This window comes from Carettochelys insculpta, chromosome 1 (genome assembly GCF_033958435.1).
Source record: "Carettochelys insculpta isolate YL-2023 chromosome 1, ASM3395843v1, whole genome shotgun sequence".
NCBI lineage: Eukaryota > Metazoa > Chordata > Testudines > Carettochelyidae > Carettochelys > Carettochelys insculpta.
The window spans coordinates 74,513,822-74,533,684 of record NC_134137.1 but is presented as its reverse complement, the minus strand read 5'-3'; the positions used below and the strand labels follow the sequence as shown (position 1 = coordinate 74,533,684).

At 45.6% G+C, this 19,863-nt stretch overlaps 1 protein-coding gene across 4 annotated transcripts in view; it reads right to left on the bottom strand.

Annotated features, from left to right (window-relative positions):
• TDRD3 (tudor domain containing 3) overlaps positions 1-19,863 on the bottom strand; it is a 345,653-nt gene that overhangs the window by 233,449 nt on the left and 92,341 nt on the right. For 3 of the 4 annotated variants that reach the window (XM_074988725.1, XM_074988707.1, XM_074988715.1), the window contains exon 3: positions 7,790-7,855. In XM_074988725.1, coding sequence (XP_074844826.1) covers positions 7,790-7,855 — 66 coding nt within the window. The remainder of the gene's footprint in view (positions 1-7,789; positions 7,856-19,863) is intronic. The other variant, XM_074988737.1, reaches the window with a different exon arrangement.

The following is a 19,863-nucleotide window of genomic DNA, read 5'->3' as shown; positions in this document are numbered from 1 at the left end:
CACGTCTGGCTGGAGGGCCTTGTCAAAGAGCAGCATTTTAAGCCGCATCTCCCTGTCCTTCCTTGCTCTGGCTGTTAATTTTGCACAGAAGGAGCATTTCTGCGTGACATGGGACTCCCCCAGGCACCTTACACAGTGACTGTGCCCATCAGACGCTGGCATTGCCTCTCAGCAAGATTCACATTTCTTGAATCCTGTAGAGGACATTGTTGGTGAGTCTTTCAGTTGTTAATGGGGTAGTACCCCCCCACACCTTCTCTGTGCTGTTTTCCCCCTCTCCAATAGCCTGCCGCGGCAGGAGGGCTAATGGCCCTAGGCTCCTGGCCTCCGGTGCTCCGCTTGTTACTAGGACTGGACTGAATGCCGTCCTGCTTGTTGTTTCTTTTTCTTTTTTCTTTTTTTTTTGAAAATAACAACTGGCTAACTTAACAGTAGCCTAAGAACTTGAAAACTTTAAAGAAAAACAGTTAAAACCATTGAATACGCTAACTTGGCCATAGCCTAGTCGGATTCCGTCTGCAGCCAACGGCGGTTAAGAGGAACTGGCGGGGACCAGATCGTGCACGTGGCCAGGAGCGCGCAAGGGAGCGGCGCGCACCAGCGCATGCGCGGTCCAGCAGAAACTGCTTGGAAGATCCAATCTGCGGCGCTGGGCGAGCCCGACACCTAATGTGGAGCACCCACTGGGACACTCGAAGAAGAAGTTGCCCTTCCCACTGAAATTTGAAATGGCACCTTGCTCGTTGCAGCAAAGCCTCCCAGAAGCATCCTGCAGCACACAAAGACTACCCACTTCGGCCTCTGATAACTACCACCACCACTGCAGAACCTGAAAAGACGCAACAGTTGTCACCCAGAGCCTTACATCTGAGGCCCAGGGTTCTGTGCAGAATCCAGATCTGAGAACACAACTCCTAGAAAAGGTAAGGGAGGAGAAGAGGCTCTCTCTCAGAGACTCAAGTCAAGATGGGGGGCATCTGAGGTCTGTCCTATATTTCTGAAATACTCAATGTTGGCAATTGGAGCATATAATCAGAGAATTCCCAGAACTCAGTTATGGTCAAGTGTCTTTTACTTTAGGGCTTTTGAAAAGGAAAGAAGCTAGTTGATTTGTGCTCCCTTTTCTGGGTGGCTCTGTCTGAAGCAACAGAACAAAAACAGTGTATTTCCAGGCATTACTGCTATTCCCCACACCCACGCCCTTTGTTATAACAAATAGATAAGGAAAATCTAAGAGAGTCCAGCTGATGTTTAGAATCCAAAACATAATTCTCACTAGATAATTTTAATATCAAATTTAAGACTTAACTAACAAAGATATACCTATTGCAGTTGACATTCCTGTTGCTCAGGCTGTATACCCTAAAGAGCTTACAGTGGCACAGCAGTGCTGATGAAGCTGCACCACTGCAAATATCTTGAGTAGCTGTTCTATGCTGAGGGGAGAGAACTCTCCCATCGATATAATTAAACCCAATCCAACAGCAGTGACAGCTATGTCTGTGGGACAAGTTCTCCCACCAACATAGCACGGTGCACACTACCACTTACTCCAGTGAAATGTATGTCATTCGAAGGGAAGCAGGGAAGGGTGTTTTTCAAAACTCTGATGTATATTTTACTGATATAAGTGTACGTGTACAGCTGGCCTCTGTGACATCTGAGAATTCATTAGCTCTAGAATTAACACATTACCACAACGTGATTTTTTTCTGATTTTTACATTGATCTCATGTTATCCCAAGATTTCCGTGCTCAATCTGTAAAAAGTAAAGTGAAATCTATCTGACTCATCCTCTTTGAAAATCCAAGTGCTCCCACAAGCAGATCAAGTCAGCATAGCATGACACAGAAATATATTAACAGGAAAAGACGAATAAACAAAGCAAACAGAGAAAAAACATGAAGATGGGAGAGAAAATGAAAGCCAAACAACAGGTTGATTCCAAGTGTGAATCACATTGCTCAACTGCAAATAATGTACCACCAGAATTAGATTATGCCTGAGAGATTACAATAGATTTATAGGTGAGCTTCAAAATTTAAAGTAAGGGCAATGTATTCTTCTTCACATTGTGGAGCACAACCTTTAAAACACAGTTCAGTTTTTTGTGCATGCAATCCTGCAAAGTGCAGTTGTATTTTTTGGCAATTGCTTGCTGTAGCAGCTGGCCATTACTATCTCTGTTACTTATAAATCACCTGTCACCATGGTATCCAAACACAGAGCCCTTTGTGAAGCACTTTTGGGAAAACACATTCTCTAATCTGTTCTGAAATGGCAAAAGAAACAGAATCCAACAGTGACCAGAACAACTAGATTAGTGACCAAATTTTCAGTATGCAAATATATTTGAGAGAAAATAGCCTTCAAATTTTGAAATAACATGGGTCAGGTAACAAACACTTCAGCAAGCATTTTCTTGGAGAGCAAAGGCCTGAAGTAGCTGACAAACACAATTTTCTGATCTATTCCCAGTGACCAGTGAAAACCAACTAACAGCTACAATTCAAGTAATCCATAAGTGCAATCAAAGGAAATTAACCAGTTCTCAAACACCTCATGTGTTGCCCAACAGAGTCTGGTGGGTACCATGTGAGAAGAAGCCAAAAACTGAGTGATACTTCAGCAATTAATTGGAGTGCCACTATGTTGGTGTTTGAGGAAGCATGAAGTATTTGTTTTATTCCTTTCCATACTAATTTGTCATTATGACACAACCTATCAACTTACCAAAAGAAAATAATTTTTCAAAAAAACAGAAAGAGAAATAAATATGAAATAAAGAAAGAAGACATGGAAATGGATAAAGAGAGTCAAATAAAAACCAAATGTGAAGAGAGCACTCGTGATGTGAACGGAAAATATCAAACTTAAACAGACCATTATTTAGAAGCTTCAGAGGATAAAAAATCCACCTACATGCAACATATAATAAAACACCAACTTAAAGGTTTCTAGAAATATTTAAACAGTTTTCATAGGTAAAATAAAAATAGAAACCTTTTGTCAGAGACAACTTATTTATTTAAATAGTTAACTACATCCACATAGTGTTTGAAGGGCTACATTTCTGCTGTTTTGTTTTGTTGACATTCATATTAAGATACGTTTGGTTGAAAACTCACATCTGTTCTGCTACGTCCACACTACAGTGCTCTTTCAAAAGAAGATCTTCTGGAAGGGATCCTCTGGATGATGGTCTTTCGAAACAGCAGGATTGAAGCATCGATCCGTTCTTTCAAAAGAGAGTGGCCACACAGTCCTAGCCACTCTTTCAAAAGAGCAGAGCAGGTAACGCTGCAGATGGGGTCTCATGCCTGGCAAGCCCTTCCCAACACTCCCTCCCTGCACATGCTGTTGAGGCCTGCCAGAGGAGACCTGGTGCATAGATCAGAAGCCCATTGCAGAGGCACATGTATGCCCAGCAGCTCCCCAGTGTAGACCCCATAGACACCATGGTCAGCCTGCTGGCCACACTCCACCTACTCCAGCAGGCAAATCCCAGCCACGCCCCGGCGGGGTCATGCAGTCCTTCTCCCTGGGGCACAGGCTGCATGCACACAGACACACCAGGTGCTCTGGCACCTCTGGAGCCATCCCAGAAGTTCCAAGTGGTGGGACCAACTCATGATGAGGGAGTGGGATGACATCCGCTGGCTCCAGAACTTTAGGATGACCAAGCAGACCTTCCTGGAGCTCTATAACTGGCTTGCCCCCACCCTCCGATACCAGGACACCTGCATGCAGCCCGTTCTCCCCTTGCAGAATAGGTCACCATTGTGGTGTGGAAGCTGGCCACCCTGGAAAGCTACCAGTCCATAGGACACCAGTTTGGGGCAGGTAAGGTGACTGTCGGGGCCGTCCTCATGGAGATAAGGCATGCTCAGCTCAGACATTCACCCTGGGGAGGGAGTTCCTGGGCAAGGGAGACCCTGAGGGACTGGGGACAGGGCTGTGAGGGGACGGGATGGGGTGGTGGGAGGCCCATCCCCAGGGGACTGACCCACCCCACAAGCCTTGCAGTGGAGAAGGGGGCCAAGAGGGGGCAGGGAAGCCCACCAAGGACTGGGTGAACCCTGTCACGCACTCACATGTGCGTGCACTCTCCTTCCCATGCAGGTCATCAAGGCCATCAACACCATGCTATTCTGGAGGGTTATATTCATCAGTGGATTCGCCAACCTCAGATTCAGCACCCTGGATGGCACACACATTGCAATCCATGACCCACACTACAGCTTGGGCTGATTCATCAATCGGAAGGGCTACCACTCAGTGGTAATGCAGGCCCTGGTGGACCATAAGGGACACTTTACGGACATCTGCATGGGCTGGCGGGGCCGGGCCCACAATGTGCTTCTGTGCTGGAACTCCAGCCTCCGCCAGAAAATGGAGGAAGGGACCTTCATCACCCATCAGAGTCGCTCCATCAAGGACATGACCATGCCCCTCTGCATGGTTGCAGACGTGGCCTATCCCCTACAGCCCCGGCTCATGTGGTCGACACTGGCCACCCAGACCCCACACAAGAGCTGATTCACAGCCAGCTCAACCAGGTACACTACCTGGTAGAGTGCACATTCCGACGCCTGAAGGGCCATTTCAGGTGCCTCCTTATGTGCCTGGAGATTGAGCTGCATAAAATCCCCCCCAGGTGGTGGTGATGTGCTGTACCCTCCACAACGTGGTTGAGAGAAAGGATGAGGCGTTAGTCCAGGGGTGGGCAGCCAAAGTCGGCCCCGGCTACGAACAGCAGGCCACTGCCCCAAGCCACAAGGCCCATGGTGACAGGGTATGGATCAGGGAGGCCCTCTGTAAGAGCTTCACCCGCAGGCTCCAATGACCCTCCCCCAGGCAGCTCCTTGAAGTCTCTCCCACCCATCCACCCCTCACCACTCCCCAACAAATAACAAGGGACATGGAGGTGGAGGCAAAAAAAAAATTGTTTAACAAAATATATAAACTTTGTGCAAAATACAAACTGTGCAAGTAACTATACAATGGGGACTGGGGATGGGGGTGTAACTATATACTGCAGAGGCATACTGTACATATTGGGGGCATGGGACAGGGGAGGTATCTGAATGTGGAGGGGTGCCTGGGGCAGGAGGCCTTAATCCTCTAAGAGGAGGACCACAATGAGGCGGCCATGGGAGCCCCCAACGCCCTGCATCCAGAGTCCTCACTGGGGCCGGGACCACAGAGAGGTAGGGACATGGGAGGGGTACAGCAGGGGTTGGGGGGGGGGGGAGTTGTGGAGGGAGAAGGCTGGTGGGGAGGAGGATGAGGCACCCTGGGGGACAGGAGACTGGGCCAGCCAGTTGGTGACAGCCTGGGTGAGGGTGCACAGCACCAATTCCACCTTGCCCCAGGCCTCCCGCCACCAGGCCAGGTCAGCCTGCTCAAGCACCAGCCACTCCTCCAAGAGGGAATTCTGCTGGTGGAGAAGAGAGTAGCCATGAAGGCAACGGTCTCCTCATCCCGCCTGTGGTGACCTACCCTCGACCTGCAGGGCCACCCAGGCACCAGTGGTGGGGGTGTCATGACGTTCTCCTCCACTGCTGGCACACTCCCCAGCTTCACAGCCTGGTCGAGGCTTGCCCAGCCCTTGGATGGCACAACTATAAGGATGGAAAGGGAGAGAGACAGAGTCCTGCAGCCCAATGCTGTGGGCTGTATCTCCCACCCCTTATAGGCAGCAGCACCCCTAACTCTGTTCGACGATCTGACGGCCATGGGGATCCTGGGCACTGAGGGGATCCACACCTGGGGGGTGTCTCGACTGGAGGTGGTGGCCACGTGGCTGGCCCACCTCTAGCTGTGGCAGCAGTGGGCACCACCTCCCCACGCTCTAGTGTGTGCAATGTACCGGGTACCTACCAGAGAGTCCCTTGGGAAGATCCAGGGACACCCTGCTCGAGGGTGCCTGACTGGAGGAAGCCAACAGCACCCCATCACTGGATCCCTCCTCATCCAAGGATGGAGTCAGCTCCGGCTCCAGAAGTGTAGTCCAGGTGGAAGATCCCGGCTGCTCCTCTGCCTCCACCTCAGGCTTCAGCTTGTTCAGGGTAGTATGAGGAGGCATCCTTGCCCCAGAGGAGGTTCTTGAGCTCCCAATAGTAGGTGGCAGTTAGCGGGTGCTGACCCTGAACAGCTAGACACATCCCTGGCCCAGATGTAGGCCTGTCTTACCTCCTTTACTTTGGAGTGCACCTGCTCCTGGTTGTGGGTGTGGTGTCCCTGGGAATCCAAGCCAGCAGCCAGATGGGCAAAGGAGGGTGTATTCTACTTCTTGTTCATGGGCTCATGGAGGACTTCTTCATCCTGCCAGAGCCTGAGGAGGTCCAGTGCTCCAGCTCCATCCACGAAGGGGCCTCATTTTGGTGGCCTGGGTGGGCTCATGTGGTCAGCTGCCCAGGTGCCCCCTGGGATAGTGGAGTGCCTGGGTGCCAGACATCCTGCCTCCAATAGCTGTAGGGATGGGTAATAGGATATGCTGCTTCAGGGATCATGTACTCATTGGCAGCACGCTCTCAGCTTCCCGCGTGGGGTCTGCGGGGCTCCCTGTGCTTTTAAGGCAGCCAGACGCAGGGAGTATAGAACTCGTCTAGAAATGGCCATGGTGTCTCTGCACACCAGCTGGCTGGCACCTTGGATGACTCCTCTTTCGAAAGGAGGGCTTGAGGAGCATCTACACATGCTCTCTTTCAAAAGAAGGTGGTCCTCCTGATCTGCGACTGGAAGACAGCCTCCGAAAGAAGCGCTGCTTTCTTTTGATTTACTTCTGAACGAACATGTTTTGCATGTAGATGATCCAAGGGATCTTCGGAAAGAGCCCTGGCTTTTCCAAAAGATCTTGCTAGTGTAGACACTGCCAAAATGTTTCAAATAAGGTACTGTTTCCTTCATTAAAGCTAATAAAGGTTGAACCTCTTTAGTCTGGCACCCCGGGACCTGCCTGGTGCCAAACCAGAGAATTTGCCGAACCACAAGAAATCACTATTGTCTAGCACAATGGTTCCCAACCTGAGGTCTACAGACCCACCAAGATAATTTGAATAAATTGCAAAGTTACAGTCTATTATTTTTAAATAAAATATCTGCCAATAATGTTATTAATTGCTGTATGAAAATCTATGTTGTGATTTCCTTTTTCATTTAAGTGTACATAGCAGCTAAAATTGGCTTTGATGAGGGTCGGCAAATTGTTGAGCGGTGTGATTGGGGTCCGCACTAGTGAAAATGTTGGAAACCACTGGTCTAGCAGCATTACCAACACTTCCACTGCTTACCAGGCTCTCAGAAGACATGTGGGGTAAATCAGAGCTAAAAAAGAGCACAGAACTCAGTGTCAGGACTGGTGACTGTACACAAACTTTATGGGTCCACAAGAGAATTGTCCAGGTCCTTTATAAGTGGACATTTGCCTAAGTAAAATCATGATGGACTACAGATATTGCCAGATCAGAAAGTACTAGACAACCCATACCACATTTATCATGGTTTCAAACAAAAAGGACTGCACTTATGGATCATCACATCTAGACAAGGGGTACAATTTATCACATTTCCATTCATTTTAATTGACTTAAGTTACTTACACTTGTTCATAATTTCCAAAACTTGTGAATGAAACATACATATGCACTGAAAAAGCACAAAGATCTAAATATCTGCATAGTATGTATGTTAAATGTGAGCCAGATTATTAAAGTAGCATGGAATAACTATTATAAAGAACTCAAAATGGCTGAAGGTAAATTAGTAACTCATATTCTTTGGTACCTTTTCCACTTTTCCACCATTGATGTCACCAGGAAGGAATTTCTTGCCAATGGTTCTTAAATCTGTCTGAAATTAAAATACAGGATAAAAAAAATACAGTTTAAATATATTATCCCAATATGCTTTGTCAACATACAATAGCAGAAACACACTACATTTACCAGTTATTACACCCAATACTTTCAACTTGCATATTTTGTTACATATTGCAGTGTGAGTATATATTTCAATAAAAGGAGTGATTTATTCTAGAAGAAAAATGTACTACACACAGGCTGTCTACACACTAGCTCCCAGCTTCAAAGAGAGCACGGTTGGTCGGTGCCGGGAAATTATTAATGAAGTGCTGCGGTGCACATGCAGCACTTCATTAAGCTAATTCTGCCCTGTGGCAACTTCGACGTGTTCAACATCTAAGAGCCAGCTTGCATTTATCTGCAGCCAACCCACGGGTACTTCGAAGCGCCCAGGCTACTTCAAAGTTGCTGCAGGGGAGAATTAGCTTAATGAAGAGCTGCATATGCACCACAGCACTTCATTAATCATCTCCTGACACCCAACTTAACATTCTCCCTTTGAAGTAAGGAGCTAGTGTAGACACAGCCACAGAGTTATGATGATGGTCATTTTAAATGTGTGTTTACTCTTATGAATTTATTTTAGAAAGCTTTTCAAAATACTTGAGAGAAATATGCAACTCAAACATTTTAAGTACCTCTAATCGTTAAACAAATTAATAAAGTCATTTACACAGTAAACATGTGTTTCTCCACACTCTTTAAAAACCTGATTTCCATCTGTACATATTTCAAATCACTCAAAATTTGTGGATGATTTTTATAATTATATTCAGAGTTTATATCACATTTATATTAGAGAATACTAAAAAATTATACATGTTAAATATGTTTAAAGAAGAACCATCATAAGATCAAGAAGCAACTGGACCACAAGCAATCACAACAGGGGATATAAACACAATTTAGATAAGCATCTGAGTTGCACTGAGACTGGATAACAGGACGACAGTCCGTGTCTAAAACAGACACTATGCAAAATTAATGGAACTTAATCCAAATTTTACTAAATTTCTTGCAAAAAAACACAAAGGAGGGTGTGATGCCAAAAAGTTTGGGAACCATTAGTGTAGACGCTCCACGGGATCTTTCAAAACAACTTGCTAACACAAATGCAGCCAGAGGGGAGAAAGAGAAGTCAAGAGACAGAAAAATCTCTCAGCTGATATATGAATTTTCTGATGCTGATTGAAACCATAAGACTTTTGATAACATAGCTATCAACTTTTTGATTCTCCTAAATGTTCATAGAGAGACTCCTCTAACCTAAACATTCTTGCACTTTTGTTAGTAATCCTAGTGAGTGACTGGTAGTAAGCTTGCATATGTGTGGTTTTGAAAACAACACATACAGGGTGTTTACTCAAATATCCAAAACAGCATAAGATTAAATAACCTCACCTGTCTGAAATATCACACTTCTATATTTTATAGGCTGGGTGTTTCAATATTGAAAAGAATGTTATTTTCACATAAATTTGTATTTGGCAGTTTAGTGTAACAAGCTGTATCATTCTGGATTGCATTTAAACACGTTTTATAATTATCAAAGCAAAAAAACAGTCAAGTAGCACTTTAAAGACTAACAAAATAATTTATTAGGTGAGCTTTTGTGGCACAGACCAACTTCTTCAGACCACAGCCATACCAGAACAGACTCGATATTTAAGGCAGAGAGAACCAAAAATAGTAATCGAGGTTGACAAATCAGAAAAAATTATCAAGGTGAGCAAATGAGAGTATAGAGGGGCAGGGGAGAGGGGGACCAAGAATTACATTAAGCCAAGTATGCAAAAGAGCCCCTATAATGACTCAGAAAATTCCCATCCCAGTTCAAACCACGTGTTCATGCATCAGCTTTGAATATAAAAGAAGAGTTCAGCAGCCTCTTACCAGACTGTTGTGAAAATTCCTTTTTAGTAAGATGCAAACTTTTATGGTCATTAACAGAATGGCCCACTCCAGTAAAATGCTGGCTGACAGGTTTGTGGATCAGGAGTGTTTTTATGTCTGTTTTGCCCCCTTTAACTCTTTGTCTAAGAGAGTTTGAAGTCTGTCCAATATATAAAGCATCTGGGCATTGTTGGCACATGATGGTATATATGAGGTTAGTTGAAGAACATGAGAATGTGCCCATGATTCTCTGAATAACCTGGTTAGGTCCAGTGATGGTATCTCCAGAATAGATACGTGGACAAAGCTGGCAGCGGGCTTTGTTCAAGGAAAAGTTCTGGGACTGGTGTTCCTGCGGTACAGACTGTGGTTGTGGGTGAGAATCCTCTTAAGGTTGGGAGGTTGTCTGTAGGAGAGAACAGGCCTGTCACCTAGGGCCTTCTGCAGTGTGGCATCCTGATTAAGGATGGGTTGTAGGTCTTTAATAATGCATTGCAGTGGTCTGAGTTGGGGGCTGTAAATAATAACCAGTCGTGTTCTGTTATTGGCTTTTTTGGGCCTATCTTGAAGTAGCTGGTCTCTGGGTATTTGTCTGGCTCTGTCGATTTGTTTTTTCATTTCTCCTGGTGGGTAATTCAGGTTCATGAATATTTGGTAAAGATCTTGTAGTTTTCGGTCTCTGTCATTAGGATCAGAACAAATGCAATTGTACCTAAGGGCTTGATTGTAAACAATGGATCTAATTATGTGTGCAGGATGGAAGCTAGAAGTGTGTAGGTAAGTATAGCCATCAGTGGGTTTCCAGTAGAGGGTGGTACCAATCAGGCCATCCTTGATTTGTACTGTAGAGTCCAGGAAATGTATCGCTCACATGGAGTAATTGAGGCGTAAGTTCATGGTGGGGTGTAGATTGTTAAAGTCTCTGTGGAAGTATTCTAGAGTCTCTATACCATGGGTCCAAATCATAAAATAGGTCATCAATATATCTTTAGTAGCAGATGAGTTATAGGGGACAAGAGCTGAGGAATCATTGTTCCATGTCAGCCATAAATACATTAGTATATTGTGGGGCCTATGTAGGTGCCCATAGCAGTTCCACTAATCTGGAGGTATAAATTGTCCCCAAATCGAAAATAATTGTGGGTGAGAAGAAAGTTACAGAGGTCAGACACCAGACTGGCTGTGATGATGTCAGGGATCGTATTCCTGATTGCTTGTAATCTGTCTTTGTGTGGAATATTAGAGTACAGAGCCTCCACATCCATAGTGGCAAGGATGGTGTTGTCAGGAACTTTTCCAATGTTTTGTAATTTCCTCAGGAAGTCAGTAGTATCTTGGAGATAGCTGGGAGTGTTGGTGGCATAGGGTCTGAGGAGGGAGTCCACATAACTGGATAGTCCAGTGGTAAGGGTGACAATACCCGAAATGATAGTGCATCTGGGGATCCCAGGTTTGTGGATTTTGGGAAGTAAATAGAATAATCCAGGTTGGGGCTCAGATTGTGTGTCTGAGTGAATAAGGTACCGAGTAGCAGCAGAGAGCTCCTTAAGTAGTAGTTGTAATTTCTTTTGGTATTCCAAAATGGGATCAGAGGAGAGAGGTCTGTAATATGTGGTGTTGGAGAGTTGTCTGGATGCCTCCTGTTCATAGTCTGACTTAAATGAGGTGCCAGATATGTAAATATGCACCTCCTTTGCATGTTTGATTTCCCTCATTTGCATGCCTCTTTTGAAAGAGGAATGCAAGTGGAGACACAACCAGAGTGACCAAACAAGATCGACTTCCACTCCAATTAAAATGTATTAAAGAAGCATGGGTTTACATTGGAATAATGTGATAATTTTATATTACACTATTTTATTTTAATTCCATTAAGTTTTCTTTTTTATGTTTTTATTTACTTTGATACATTATATAAACACTAGAAAACTAATAACTTATAAAAGTTGGACCAAATGGTTATTCTCCACACTTCAGAACTGTGAGGACCCCGTAGTAGAGAACAGGTTTTTTCTTTTAATCCTCACACACAATTCAAGTTATCTGCAGGGAAAGATCTGACTTTTGGCAATGACTTCTCATTTTCAAAAGTTAAATCATATTAAGAGTTAACTAAATAGGTATTATGTGTTTCCCAGATATGCCTAATCATGGAAGCAATAGGTATAGACGTCACAGGGACTTTATGCCATCCCAGCAATGACAGGATGGGAAAATATCCCACATAACATCCTTTGAAGACATTGTTCAGGCAATGGAAACATTTGAAAATCCTGTCAAGCATATTTTTTATTATATACAGTTTAGAAAAATAGCTAGCTACTTCTTAGCTTCACCAGATCTTCATTAAAAATCCCAAATAACTCCTTACACTCCCTACTATCATACAGACTTTACACTGTTACTCAAAACACATAACTTGGCAAAGTCACAACCTAAGGTGTGAAAGGGAAACTTCCTACCTGTAATTGGAGGTTCTTCGAGATGTGTGGTCCCTATTTGCATTACCATCATGGGTGCACATGTGCCACAGCAAAAATACTGTCATAGCAGTGTCTGTCAACTCTCCTCACGTTTCCAGTTAAGGTTATAACAGGTTGTGTGGGTTAACACATCTCCACTGATGCTCTTGCTGCTATGATAATCTCCCACAGAGAGGACAGAAGGTGAACACCGAATACAAATACAGACCACACATCTCAAGCCACCTCAAGTTACAAATATGTATCCTTCTACTCTTCTTCGACTGATGGATTCTGTATGCATTCCAATCATGGGTGAGTAGCAAGCATTAATCAGCGTCGCAGTGCACAGGAGGATGCAGGAGAAAATGCCGTGCACAGTATAACATGGTCCATGGCAGTATCTGCAGCTGCCCCACTGGCAATGGTGTAGTGAAATGTGAAGATGTGAACAGAGCACCATGTCACTGCTGGACAGATATCTTGTTTTAAGAAATCTATGAAGTATGCTGATGTGGTAGCTCATGCTCACATGTAGGGCACTTTAACTATATCCAGCAGCTGTACATGGGAGAGTGTGTGGGTGCTGAGAGACCCAGTTCCACTGCGAGAAAACTGTGTGAGCTTTGAGAACTCTGCATTGCACCAAATAGTTTCCAGTAATGCCCGAAAGGCAGTGGAGATTAGATGACCAGTGTATGGAGGGCATTACAAAAGCAAAAGGTACCTGTACCCAGTGGAGTTGTGTGTTTGGGACAGAAGGCGGAAATGTAAAGATTGGGGTGGAACTGTGACATCACTTTTGGGAGGATCTTAGGGAGACTTTTGTCTTTGTAGAACATGGTGTGAAGGTGTGAGTGAGGGTTGGAGGGAAACCAGCCATCATGATCGCCATGTAACAGAGGTAATGACTACCAAGAACCACACCTTCATTGAAGAAACAGGAGCACTCTTCCAGCAGCTCTTGAGAACAGAGAAGTACAAGACCAAGATACCACAAGCATGTAGGATTAAATGCTGGGAAACAGGTGCTGAGAAGAGTAAGTGGTAGTGAGGTGAGAAAACACTTAGGCTGCATCTAAACAAGGAAATAAATTCAACATATACTCAATATAAATTTTTAACCTTGTTCTTATCAAATTCAAGTGTCTACAAACTCTCTGGAAACTTGAGCCATTTCTCCGTATCTAGTTTCCACACCCCCACCGCATTATCCCAGTTTGACTGTGAGCAATGCAGTGTGAGTACCTATCCGACAGCGCCTTAGCCCCAGTTGCTTGTGGGTGTTTCGTATCAGAATCCCAGAATGCAGTGCACTGTCCCAGAATTCAGAGCACCCAGTAACCACGCGAAAAACTGGAGATTGTACCATTTTCTCCAGCACAGCACTAGCACAACCATTGATTTCTATTACAAAGTGCAGTGATGGTTCAGTATGATGACAATGATGGTGGTTTTGAAAAGCAAATCTTACAACTACAGTCCAAGAACTCATGAATGCTGGATGCCTTGGGTGCATTGCTGACAGTGGAGTGGCGGTTTTAGACTCGTGAGACCAGTACACACTGGTAGGACCACATCATTTTGGAATCCTGGGACCACCAGCAGTGGCTGTAGAATTTTTGCACACGTAAGTCCACTTTTATGGAACTTTGTGATGTGTTTACCCCTGCACTGAGTCTCAACACCACAAGAATGAGGCTGGCTTTAATAGTTCAAAAGTGAGTGGCAATCCTTCTGTGGAAGTTTGCAACGTCTGACAGTTACCGATCAGTGACAAATCAATTTGGGGGGTGCAGATCTAGGGTGAGGTCTGTGGTGATGGAGGTAGCCCATGCAATCTGTCGCTGTCTCCTCAGGAAGACAAGCCATAGTGGACAGCTTTGCTGCCCAGGGTTTCCTAACTGCAGTGAGGAAACAGATGGCACATACATCCCCATCAAGGCCCCGGCCCACCTGGCCCTTATAAGCCAGAAGTGATACTTCTCCACGGTTTTGCATGTGTTGGTAGATCAGAAAGATCATTTCACCAATATCTGTATGGGATGGTTGGGGAGGGTTCACAAGGTGCACATCTTCCAAAATTCTGGTACACAGGTAAAGGTCACGGATGGGACTTTTTCCCAGACTGGAAAATCAGATCGGTGATGTGGAGATACCTATGATAATATTGGGTAACCCTGCTTAGCCTCTTCTCCCTTACCTGATGAAGCCCTACACAGGAGACATGGACTGCAGCAAGAAAAACTTCAGTGACTCCACACAAAGAACAGCTGCTCATCCTGGGTGACCACAAGCCTGGACAATTTGCCAAATTGCTGTGTAGCGCAACACCAGATCACTATCTAGATGCCTGGCGCGGCAAGGTCTGCTATCCTGGAAACTGCAGTAAGTCATGCCTGCCCAAAAATCTTGTGCAAAAAACACAAGAGTGCCTGGATAAACACATGCAGCTGTTGATAATAGTGGCAGGTCTGTGGAGATGACCCTGACCACTGGTTGGCTTCCCAAACTTTGTGATAGGCTGGCCTGAGTTCTTTCACCTGCACCCAGCACTGCATAGAGTCCCAGGATTAACCTCTGGCGGTCATCTCACGCATAGAGGTGCATGATTCTGTTGGCCACCCAAGCTTTCCTAGCCACTGATGTGTCTCCCCAACCTGCAAGAAGATCCAGAGTCTCCTAAAGGGCCCATGCTGGAGCTCTCTTGCAAGCCTGAGAACTACTAGGTAGATGAATACCCAAGTGCTCATGACTGCAGGAGACAGCTAACAATGTGATTGCTATCAGTGCAATGTGATGACTACCCATGTGGTGTGATGCGATGTGATGGCAATGGGTGAAAGAATTTTTTTTCATTGTGGATGCTCTTTATATTTGCACAGCTGGGTGCTGATACATTCAAATTTAATCAAAAATTCATGGGCTTCCTGTGATCTTCTTACTGCACACCTGGTGGAGAGCAGCAGAGAAAGAAGCAGCCATACTTGGCAGGTAACCGTGTAAACTCTGTGGGATACATACAGGAGACTTCTGGAGGCTAATAATATCCATTTAAAGACATGGGGCTTCCACAATGGCCTTTATCTAAGATTTTAAATTTGAACTTGATGCTACACCCACCCAGTTCTGCCAATATTATAATATCGATATTAGTGCTCCTTTCATTGAGCTAATGATATTTACAGTGAAGACAGTCACTTGGTACAATTGAGTTAACTGCCTTAAATTCAAATTTATCTCGTAATGTAGATGCAGCCTTTGATTCCAGCCACTGGATGGAAGGTGTCACTAAACACTGCCAGGTGGGCCTGGATAATGCTGGGTGCAAAGCCCAACATTCTGAACTCAAGGAAGTAACCTGAGGATGACACAAATAGAAATCACACTGAGATGGTTGCGGTGGCAGCAAGGTCAAGCAATGAAACATTTCTATTTAACTTGTTAGTGGGCTGTGGTGGATACCCTTCCACTCTGAGTAATGACAGGGTTCACTGAAGTGGAGTATGCTTAGTCTATCATCAAGCTCCATCCAAATATCAGGCTGTTGGAAGCTGTGGAGTGTTATGAGGCAGTGAGGCTAATGAGTATTATGGCAACCCAGTCTTGTCAATCTCATGGAGGATCTGTGGAAGAAGGGGAATGGGAGGAAAGGCATAACGGGTGTTTCCCATCCAGAACAGAAAAAGTGCATTTGAGAAGCAAATTGCAATTCTCGTAAGTGGTGAAATGGTCCAAGAATGGGGTGCCACAGATTTTTAAGATGTAGCAGAGAGGTGGCTTGTGAAGTTCACACTCATGGTTGAAGTGGACAGCTCTTCTAAGCATAATCAGCTATGGAACTAGAGATGCCTGACAGGCATGTAGCCTGAAGCATCATATAATGGCAGATGCACCAGTTCCACACAAGTACAGACTGTGCAGGGGGATGAACATCTGGCACCACCTTCTTTGCTGATGTAAGCTATTGCTGCAACATTTGTTCATGAGGAGCTGCATGTGCTGTGATTGTATCATAAGAATCTCAAGTAGAAACGTCTGGCAAGCTAGGCTCCAATAACAGAACCCTGAGCTCAGACACCCTCCTGGGGGATGTTAAAATAGAAGTAGAGAAGCAAGCACACAGAAAGTGGCTCAAATGGTGGCCCCTAGAGTTTAGAAAGAGCTAAGTTAAGGTTCCAGGTAGGGACCAGCCTGCAGACTGAAGAATAAAAGAAAAGGTAGACCAAATGGTTCATGAACATGAAACAGCCTTGTGCCCTGGGGCGGAAAGCTGATAGGAGGACTAACTCAAGACTGAAATCCCTTGCTATTCGAGGTGGAAGAAACAGTATAGAATCAAGGGTACTGGGGCCTGCATTGGGTGCAAATAGTGTTGCATGGACTAGACTGAAAATCTCTTCCTGTTGGCAAGGTAGACTGTTCTCATGGAGGGTTTCCTACTGCCCAGGAGAACTTGTCTAACCTGGTCCAAGCAAACGAGCGCCAAAAGGTTCAGTCATGGACCTTCCATGCTGGGGTGAATAGACTTGAGGTTCAGGTGGTGTAAACAGTCATAGTCTTCTGTCACAAGGCTGGCAAGAATGGAAGCAGGATCAGGGTCTCCACATACATGGGCTGCAAAGAGGTATATCAATGTTGGTGGACCCAGGTTGGGACTGTGAGAATGACCTGGACTCAGTCTCATCTGATTTTGAGCAACGCCTTGTATAGAAGTGGTATGAGTCGAAAAGCATAAAAGAGACATTCGGCCCAATTCAGGAGGCATGCATCCAGGCTGAGGCTACAGAATGAGCAGAACTGATAGCATCTTCTCGTGTGCCACATTGCAAAGACACCTACCAGGGAAGCCCCGACTCCTGCATGATTGACTACACATCAGCCAGGTGAAGAGACCACTGGGTATAACAAAGGACTGACAGGCTGCTGGTTAACTTGTTTTGCACTCTTGAGAAGTACAAAGCCTGTAGTGTATTGACTGTTCCACATAAGTCCCATAGTTTAAGTGCTTTCTGACACAGAGAAGAGGAGTGTGCACTGCCATCTTTGCTGATACCTAACACTGTTGTTGTGTTTTCCATCAAAACTGACATAAAAAACCTGCCAGGTGGGTCTGGGAAGCATAGCGTACCACACTGACTTGAGTTCCCTAATGTTTGTGTGAAAGTCCAGACTGGCAGGGGATCACAGGCCTTGAGTTCCAAGATCTCCTACGTGTGCTCCCCACTCCAAGTCTGAGATGTCCACCACCAGGGCTCACAACAGCCGTGATGCTGCAAAGGAGGCTCTGGAGTGCACCTGATGCTGGTAGAACCATCACAGGAGGAAGTCTAGTATTGAGCAGGCTAATTTTACCAGGCTGTCAAGTTTGACTCAAGATAGGTAGTAGGTTGGTCCCAGTCATATCTGAAGGAGAATGAGTCTTTGTCTCGCATAATGTCCTATATAGATGCACGATACCATGTGACTTAACAGCTTCAAGCAGTTCCTGGCTTTGGTAGTATGAAACTGTCTGAGCCCCTGAATGATTGTAGCCATGACCTGAAACCTCTCCACTGGAAGGTATGCCCTTACTTGGGTTGTGCCCACTACTGCCACAATGAACTCTATTCTCTGAACAGGGGAAAGAGTGAATTTTCTCTTGTTGAGGAGGTGGCCTACATTGTCAAAAGTGGCTCTGATGACTTTCACGTGGGCCCCTGCCTGACACCTGGATGGAATCTTCATGAGCCAGCCATCTAGGAATAGACACACCTTTACTTGAAGCTTGTGAAAGAAGGTGGCAATAACTGCAATGCACTTGGTGAACACTTGAGCGGTCAAGGACAGGCTGAAAGGGAATAGCGTGAATTGATACTGCATGTAGTTTACCACAAATCTTAAATACTTCCAGTAGGGTTGGTAGATTGAGATGTAGAAGTAGTCATCCCTGAAGTCGAATGTAGCATACCAGTCCTTCAGATCCAGAGCAGGAACTATCAATATCAGGGAAGCCAAGCAGAATTTGAACTTCTTTTAAAACTTGTTGAAATCCTGCCAGTCCAAAACGGGACCGAGACAACCCTTGCTTTTTGGTATTAGGAAGTAAATAGAGTAAATGCCTTCCTCCCCACCTCACCCCCACTCCCAGTTTTCCAGAGAGACCTCCCCTCCCTACCAGAGAGACAGGAGCAACTGCATATCCTGAATTAAGAGAAATGCATGAGAAGGATCCCTGAAGATAGACACGGAGTGGGGGTGAAATGACGGGGGAAGGAGAAAGCTTCATGGAATAGCTACACTCCATCACAGAGAGTACTCGTTGATCTGATGTAATTCAGGATGAGGCATGACAGAAAGGAGATAGTGGGCATGAGAAGTTAAGGTGGAAGAGATCCAGAAAGGTGACTGGTACATAATCGTCAACTGTACCCTCAAAAGACCTGCTTATGGCCTGTTGACACCTTGAGTTGGCCCAAGCTTTGGTTTCATGGAGAATGGAAGCTTCTGCCACTCCTGTTCCTCCTCCTTGGCCCACCTTTGCAGCCCTGAGGTCAGTATGGGAAGGAGTGGGTGCGAGGTGTAAAATCCCTGCATTGCTTGCAGAAATGTGGAGGCCTAGAAACCTGAGGATGGTTCTGGAGTTTTAAAACTATACAGTTTCTTGCCATGCTTTTCAGAAAAAGAGTTGTGCCCTCAAATGGAAGGTCCTGAATGGTCTGTTGGACCTCACAAGGTAGGTCCAAAACTCTGGATGGCCCAAAAATAACATCTCTCTTTGCACTTGGTTGTTGGTAGCAATAAGGCAGGGGTGAGCCACACCCTGGTGGTGTCCAAAACTGTCCCAATGAGAGGCAAAGCTGGGGCAGACCAAGCATGTATGTCCACAACAGGGTCAACGTCCTGTACCACCACCTCTGACTCAATACTGAAACCCTGTGCCACATTCCTAAGGAGCTCTTGCAAGCTGTCTTATAGGGCTGGGAAAGTAGCTGTGACACTAGTGCCTCATGTGAAGAAAATAACAAGGAGGTGGCCCACCAAAGTGGATGCTCCTTGACATCCATCTCCTGAGACTATTGCATAGCCCCTGCTTAGAGCGCTCTGTGCCCCACTGACTGTAGATGCTTTCACTGCCAAAGAGGAGGATTTTGGTGCCAGCAGGAGGTAACGGCGCTGATGTCAAAGACCTTGACAACAACTAAAGTGGTGCCAGTGCTGAACTTACTGACAGTGCCAAAGACGACGTGTGGGGAAATGGTGCCAAGAATAGTGGCGCAGTGTCCAGTTGCAGCGGGATTGAAAGTGTTGGCGGACCTGCATCAGGAACTGGCACGAAGGTTCATGGTGCTCTCATCAGTAGTAAACATGTCTGTGTCTCCTCCCCTCTCCCCCGCGCCCAGAAAATGCCCTAAACAGGGGCCTTTATTCCTACCTTGGCTTTGATAATAAGCCCATGGAGTCCAAAAAAGGCCACTGGGCAAAGGACTACCACTGGACTGGCGATGGTGCTGTGTAACGGTGCTGCTCATTATGGGTGGATGTAGATCACCTACTCCTACTGTGGTACTAGCATCTGTACAAGAGCAGGGAGGGAATGTGCTTTTATGAACTATGCTCAAATGCAAAGATCCACTCTGGTGCCCTTGTTGCAGCATGGGAG